Below are 8,017 nucleotides of genomic sequence, written 5' to 3'. Positions count from 1 at the left end.
AAGTCATGGATTGACATTCTTCATACCATTCAACGCTTTTCTCAGATCATTTTAAGATATTAAGTAAAAAATGGGGTGGGTCCAAGGCTTAAGTGGACTACAAAGTGGGGATTGAACATCCACCATTAAAAATAACATTCATAGAAGTTTTGGATCAAGCTGATGTTTGTGTTTTCCCTTCATTCATATCTTTTTAATATTATGAACATGTTGGATGACAAATAAACATTATTGTGGGCCCAAGGAAGGTATCGACGATGGAAATCATTATTCCACACTGTTTTGTGTGGCATGGTCCACTTGAGTTTTGGATTTACCAAAAATTTAGGACTAACCCACACTGTTCATCCATTTTTCGAGATCATTTTATAAAATTATCCAAAATGGTGATTTCAGTAATTTCATCATTTGGGGGGGGGGTGGTGGGGGGGACAGTGCTCAAGGAAGAAATAAAGGGTCCTGATCATTTGTAGCATGTACAAATGGTACAGAATCCATACGACCATTGTTCAGTGATAAAAACCATTGCTGGTATGGGCTCCACATTAACTGTCCATTTGTGGACCACTAATTGAAGGGCTAGTATCCTTCCAATTTGGAAGATTTTCAAGGCAACCCCTGCAGACACTGGGACCAATCAAATCAACTCCCCAATTAGAGGACCTGGTCCTAAGGACACTGCCAAAGGATGATCCGTCTCGAGAAGGATAGGCAATGACTACGGTTTTAATCTGTGGCTAAAGAGTTGCCACACCATTAATAATTGATGGTGGTGTAAGGGGATTTATAGGACCTACAAATATATATCTAAGCCATCCATCTATTTTGAAATATTATTTTAGGATATGAAACCAAAAATCAGATAGATTGAAAGCTCAAGTGAACCACATGGTAAGAAACATGAAGATTAAATCACATGTGCTTCTTATGGTGTGGTCCACTTGGGCCTTCAATATATTTTAATTTTGGGATAAAGAACTAGAAATATTTATGAAAATTAATGGATGGAATGGATAAACCAAATACATCATGGCTGCCCCCACGGAGCCCTTGACAGGACCGTCCATGGTCCGTCGCTCCCCAGCCACGCCCAAAAATGGGCGTGCGCTCAAAATAGAGCCACACCCAAAAAATCTCCACTATTTCTCTCTATCTTCATTCCCTAACCCTATCTCTGCTCCATCTCTCTCTCTCTCTCTCTCTCTCTCTCTCTCTCTCTCTCTCTCTGTTCCCTAATTTGTCTCTCCCTCTCTGTCTCGTGCTCCATCTCCCTCTCCATCTCCCTGTCTCGTGCTCCATCTCTCTCTCCCTCTCTCGTTCTTCATTCTCCATCTCCCTATCTCGTTCTACATCTATCTCTGTCTCTTGCTCCATCTCCCTCTCCGTCTCGTGCTACCTCTCCCTCTCGGCTCATCGTCTCCATTGCCACCATCATTGTCTCCAGATCTGGTGCAGCCAGCAGCTCCCACCCTTCACATCTTCCCCGACAGGTACTCATTTCTCTCAAATGGAGATTTAGGATTTTTGTTTATAGATCTACAAATCCGCAGATTATAGAGAAACAATATTAGAATTAGGGGTTTCCTAAAATCTGTAATGGGAAAAGGATTAGGGCTTTACCAAAAAAATTACTTTTATAGTTTAATGGTTTGATTTTCTTATGTGCTTCTCATTATTCATGTTATGTGCTTCTCATTATCCATATGTTCATGGCGCAAATCGCAAGCAAATGGTGTTAATCATTTATTAGTGGTTCAAATTCTAATCAAAATCAAAATCATGCTATAATTTTCACACGTGGGGAAGCACTTTAGACCGTAGACATGATTCAGGTACCAACCATCACTTCACCAAAATCGCCAAATCGGTACGGTTAGCATTTTGGTTCAGAAACGACTTTAAGCCGTTTCTGATTTGAAACGATACTGAACCGTACTTGAATAGTGGCTGTTGTACGTTGTTACTTTCACTTTTTTATTGGTGTGTCCCGATTGATTGTTGTATATTCTTATTTTTTATTACTATAGTTTATTGTATTATTTTGAAACAGATGGACGAAATGGATTCTATTAGAACCCTCTATTCTACCCCACATGGCCCGAGAGTCATGTTTATATAAATCTACCGCGGACTATTGGATTATTTTCATCCCCAAAACGCCCTAATCCCTTCAAAACACCCAAAACGCCTCCTTCTCCCTCTCCCGATCTCCCTCTCTCTCTCCATCTTTCGATCTCCCTCTCCCCTCCATCTTTCAATCTCCCTCTCCCTCTCCCTCTTTCGATCTCCCTCTCCCGATATCAACCCTCAGTGATGTTCGTGTTTTATAAACATTCATACCCACCAGTTTCGAAAGTTTCCCTCGCATTTGCAATCTGCGCATCCAAACGCCTTTAAAAAAATATAGGGTTCCTGACGCCGATCTCTCTCCGATCCGTCAATCGGCCTTACCCAGTATTTGTTGTAGTAGATGTAGGTTCTGTAATTAGGGATGCAATCTACTATAAACTCTTGTAATTCACTTCATCTACACTCCAAATATCAGAGACGGGATTTTTGAGATTCTTCTTTCTCGGACATGGATCAGTTTCAACAGAAGAAGAAATCATCGGTCGGAGAAGGTCGGTGGAAATCACTCTTATGATGATTTTTTCACATTTGGATTTTGGTGTTTTGATGAGGCTATATGTTGAATTCTAGGGGTTGTAGGGTTTGATTTTGTTTTCTTGTTAAAGATTGTTTGATTCTACTAGTAGTGTTTGGAAACTAACCTCTAATTGATGTGATTCCATTTGGGAAAAATTCTGTCTGTGTCAATGTCTCATGTTTCTACAAGTTCTAGTGTTTCTGGTGAGATTTATGTGTTGTGTTTTACTGTTTTGGAGTCCTTGGAGCTAATATGAGGGGGCTGACTGTGGATGGGTGGTGGGCTGGGAATGCCTTTCATGGAACAATCTCTGCGCCTGATTGGTGGACTTGGTATGATTGGATGGATGTCGATTGTCTTTTTTTCTTTTCTTTTTTGAGATTCCATTTGGCTTAAACTATATTCCAGTTCCTATGATGGCACTTCATAGCATGGTTTTTATCATATAATTTCATTGTAAACAGGGAACTAAGGTGAGAGTAGAATTTGGTGATTCCACCACTGCTGCAGATCCTTCTAATGCCCACACGATCAGCCAGTCCTTTCCCCATACGTATGGTCAACCTTTGGCTCACTTCCTGAGAGCAACATCCAAGGTCTGAGGCTCAAATCATAACAGAGCATCCACCAATGAAGTACGTTCTTCTTATTCACACTCTCCTCTTTCCTTTTTTCTTTTTATTTCATATTATTAGAATTTGAAAATCATAATGCTCTGCTTGTTAATTGTATTAAATAAGCTTTTTCTATATTTGTGATTGCCAAGCTCGAAGCACACTTGTCTGGATCTACTGCTTGAATCTGATGCATTTTCATTCCTTTATGAGAAGGTGATTAGGCTAACTATTCAAGAAATGTTAAAGATCGCTAATTTAAGGCAATCTGGTGGAATATCTAAATCGAATAATTCTGCTGCTCCAAAATGACGCGCTTCCATGGCACATGACTAGGATGACATTATTTTTGAAGTTCTTCATGTTCCCTGTTGCAGTTGCTTTTGATAAATAAGCTGTTGTCTAGCATAGCATATGACTAAGATGAAATTATTTTTGAAGTTCTTCCTGTTCCTTGTTGTAGTTGCTTTTGATAAATAACCTGCCGTCTAGCGTAGGAATTTAATTCAATCATGTTCCAAGTGAAGAATTTTTCTCTTATGTGATCCGAACCATTTAAGGTTGAAGTCTTGTGAATCATAAGCATGTCATTGGTGCCTGCGTATGTGCAACTTATAAAGTGTGGTGTACTTCTGGGCTTGTCAGTCCACGTTCGTTGGTTCAGTCGCGAATACTTTTCGTATAAAATGCTAGTTCTAAATTTGACTTCCGATGGTGGACTTTATTTTTGAGATCTTCATCCTTTTTGTGGATTGATCTTCTATCAAAGGCCCGAAAGGTTATGCCTATGGTTTCTCTGGCATTTACCGTTCAAACCTATGATTGGAATGTGTTGGGATGTATTTGAGCGAACCTCTCTCCTTAAAGATTGTTGGTCATTTCCTCTATGTTTTGTGATTATAACTCTGGTTATGACATTTCTATGTAACAAGTAATGTTTAAAGGAATTTACGAGAAACCCGACAATGACAAGCATGGTATCTGGCATATGATTCATTTTGGTCTCAACCTCAACTGCAATGCCTGGGTCATCATGCGGACATTTTTCATGTTTGTTCATTTATTTGTGTGCAATTTGTTGTCCCGTTTCATTTCACAGGTTTGGCACTTGTTGATTGCTCTGCCAGTTCAGAGACGATAGGTGTGCTAAAGCTGACGATTGATTTGGGTTGTTGTATTGTGCTGGCAAATAAGAAGCCACTTACATTTGGAACTGTAACCTCTTATCCTAACCTTTCCTTATCTAATAATATGGCTTTTGAATAATGCAATTAGGGGAAGTTTGGAATTTGGATAGACCCTAGAATGCAGATGTAATTTAAGCATCCTTACATCTGCATTTTGTGAGATGTTAGGTTTTTTGGGCATCTCATTCTCTTTTATCGTCTTTCCTGCAGGAAGATTATGAGAAGCTAGTCTCAAACTTGCATCGCGTTCAATATGAATCAACTGTAAACTTGTTTATTCCCTGGTTCTGCTAACCGTATCCACTTTTCTTCTCTTTTGTACTTAGAAGCATAGCATTTATTGCAATTTCTTTGGGTGTCATTTCTCATGCTTTGTGAATACTAGAGTGCTGATGTTGACGTTTCTAGCTCCCATTTTCAATAGTCATTCAGTCTTTAATTTCTGGTCCCATGATGTGACTGTAATGTGGCAGCTATTTTTCTTTTATGAGAGACTAAGATTTATATATTACTTTCTTCTGAGTGCTTTGTTGTGTGATTTTTTTTCTCAGTTGAGCTAAAGCCAGTTCTTCAAATCTTATATGAAATGGGACGTGCTCCAGCGATATTGATACCTCCGTAAGCTAATGATGGCACCTGGTAGATATGGGGCCCACATGTATGCAGGCCATCCAACTCATTCATCAGAGGGTCACCTCATGCTACTGTATTCTGGGTTTTGATAGTCTTCTTTCAAATGTTCACCCTAACACTAAATTGCGCAGGTTATCATGGCTCATGGGTGCTTTGATGATACTAAGGTTGCAGAAGAAACCTCTTGTTCTTTTGATTTTTTTAAAAAGGATTTTGGATGTCATAATTATGTTTATAAGTAGCTTTTCATCAATGTTTCACCGAGAGCTGTGCTCGGGAAAAGTTTGGCTGCTAAGAACCATCTGCTCTTGCCTTGGATACTTATTACAAGCAGTATTATCTCTGTTTGGCTGCTGCTACTACTATCAAATGGTAATCCAATTCTGCATGCATTTCAAGTTGTATGAATCACATTACATCAAGCTTAAACGAAATCTTTTGTGCAGGATGATAGTGTTAAATGGAGAGCATTGCAAGTTATTTCAAGTTCACTTGGTATTCACTTATTAGGTTGTATGTTTTCTTAGTCATGGGAGAGAAGAAGATGCCCATGAATTTTTGAGGTCAGCTGTTTAAATTATTTCTGGAGTTTATGCTGCATCCATCTAGACATATATTTTATCATTTTAAATGCATGTAATGATATCCTGTTAATGGGTGATTTTGGCAGGTATGCTATTGATACAATGCGCTCTAGGTTGACAAGGAACTTATTATTTTAGAGCAGCTGCATCGTGAAACAATGGCAGTGGCTGGAGATGGTGGTTTGTGCAGTCGACTGGCATATTTGGGCTATTGAGGCTTCTATTTCTTATGGAGAAAATTTTCAAACTCTGGCAATGTGCTGGATGATACACAGGTACTTAGAAATCGCAGGTCGACAAGTGTTTGATGGAATGCCTGTGAAGATTTTTCTCTTGTGGAATTGCAGGTCATGATTCTCTTCAATTCATGATTCTTTTCTTCTGTATTTTTTTAGACATATTTAGTTGGTAGTAAGTATGAAATGATTACCTGAATGGATTGAAATAGCTTGAGTTTCCACTAGATGTGTTTTGTGGAAATAAGATTAAATGGAAAAGTGGGCCATCACTGTCATCATCATCATAACCTTGTAGCAGCTATTTGGAGTCAGCTAAAAGCGGGTCATATATATGTAAATTTTCAGCACATAAATGCTGAAATCACTTCAGTAGCTTACTTGATTAGTTGTTTCTATAGACTGGACATGATAGATGTAATGCTGGTTTGTGACAAATGTGTTGATGGCTTCCATCATCACTGCATGGTAAGGAATTATATCACGGACAAAACACTATACTGAAAGTAGACTCTACCAGTTTGCCTAACACTGCATTGTTGTTGCCTATTTTCATGTATCTATATAGGAGAGATTTGCTTCTTACATCAGAGTTCAAAATCATGAATGATTATATGCCATCAGGTTTGTCAATTCAAGAGTTCAACATCATGTTGTTTATCTATTAATCATTTGGCCTGAAACATAAGATTGCTTGATGGGTTTTGATTTTTAAGCTTTTTTTGAAAAAATTTCAATTGACAATCATGTGAGTTGTAAAATCCTATGATCAGTTTCAGTGTCTTGCCTTCATCACTCTTTTCTGGATAATATCATTATCTAGAGGGTTGGCCATTCCTTCTAAGTTGGATTTGGACATTGGTGTGATGTTATTATGGTTTTTTTTCTCTTTATTAATAGCTTTTGTTTCTATGATCTTTAATAAATTTGCAGATTATTGAATCTCTGATAAATGGGGTGGATTTATCTGAAGAGGAGGCAAAAGCTTCTCTTGATTTTTTACTGAGTGAAGCTAATGAAGTTTTGATCAGTGCTTTTCTTATTCTTTTGAGAGCCAAAGGAGAGTCATTCGAAGAAGTGAGTGGTCATATGTAACATTTTATAAAAGAAAGCAAAATATGTGATGTTTCTAAATATCAGAACACAAGTATGACTGAGAGAGAAGCTCCATAAGCTTGATTCATAGACTGAAATTGATAAGCATATTACTCCTTTATAGATTTATAGATCTCTGCATTTGCAGTTTGTGGGATTGGCAAGGGCAATGTTCAAATGTTGTAGGAAGGTTGAAGGAATGACTGATGTGGTTGATATTGTTGGAACAAGAGGTGATGGGACAAACACGATTAACATATCAACAGGGGCTTGTATTCTAGCTGCTGCCTCTGGTGCAAAAATTGCCAAGGTGATGCTCCTTTCACATAAGGAATAATTTTGAAATTATTCTGGTATGTACTGTAATTAATTAGAATTCTATGTTATGGTAGCAGCAAGGAAACAGATCCAGTTCTCCTGGATGTGTAGGATTCCTCTATGGGTGTCTATCTTTATTTGAATATGAACAAGAAGCTTTGTTGCAGATGTATGAGATGCCTTTAGCAAGTGAAACAGGAGTACTACCTGGTGAAGAACAAGCTTGAATCTTTATTCGGGGTAAGGAGATTTCCTTCTAATGTGTGATTTTATTTTCCTACCACTCTCTGTTTTTACATAAATTCTACGTTCATAATTTATTATTACTTTTATTTTTACAGGCCTGTAGCTACTAATGTAAATCATTGAATTATATGAGAGATTTCTTATTCCTTGTAAATTTGTTTCTCTAGTATTTACAGTTTTGTTTTTAGTTCTAGTCTTAAAGTGTGTCTGTGTTCCTGCATCACCTAACTTCCTTTTAACTTTTGGATGGCAGGTTGGTTCAATTCATAGACTCTTATGATCCACCATTGAAAGGATTGCATGAGGACCTTAATTTCGTCAGCCCCCGTCCATATCTGAAGGCAGTGATCATTCTAGAAAAGAGCAAGGAATTGTTGGATTATGAAAGCTTAGAAATGAAATGTTGTATTGAAATTGAAAATTGGAATTGAAATTGAAATGTGTACTAGAAAAGAAA

The 8,017-nt window shown here is 37.9% G+C and overlaps 1 protein-coding gene and 1 long non-coding RNA gene across 2 annotated transcripts; both read left to right on the top strand.

The window, feature by feature from the left end:
- Positions 1-4,282: 4,282 nt before the first annotated feature.
- Positions 4,283-5,339, top strand: LOC131221416 (uncharacterized). Its single transcript, XR_009159257.1, has 3 exons — positions 4,283-4,476; positions 4,659-4,712; positions 5,000-5,339. It is a non-coding gene; the product is annotated as an uncharacterized LOC131221416 (long non-coding RNA).
- Positions 5,340-6,309: 970 nt separating this feature from the next.
- Positions 6,310-7,772, top strand: LOC131220087 (anthranilate phosphoribosyltransferase, chloroplastic-like). Its single transcript, XM_058215057.1, has 4 exons — positions 6,310-6,369; positions 6,835-6,978; positions 7,145-7,306; positions 7,392-7,772. The coding sequence occupies exons 1-4, from the start codon at positions 6,310-6,312 to the stop codon at positions 7,539-7,541; spliced, it is 516 nt and encodes a 171-aa protein (XP_058071040.1). The 3' UTR covers positions 7,542-7,772.
- Positions 7,773-8,017: the final 245 nt, after the last annotated feature.

This window comes from Magnolia sinica, chromosome 12 (genome assembly GCF_029962835.1).
Source record: "Magnolia sinica isolate HGM2019 chromosome 12, MsV1, whole genome shotgun sequence".
Lineage (NCBI taxonomy): Eukaryota > Viridiplantae > Streptophyta > Magnoliopsida > Magnoliales > Magnoliaceae > Magnolia > Magnolia sinica.
This window is presented reverse-complemented; position numbering and strand designations above follow the sequence as displayed.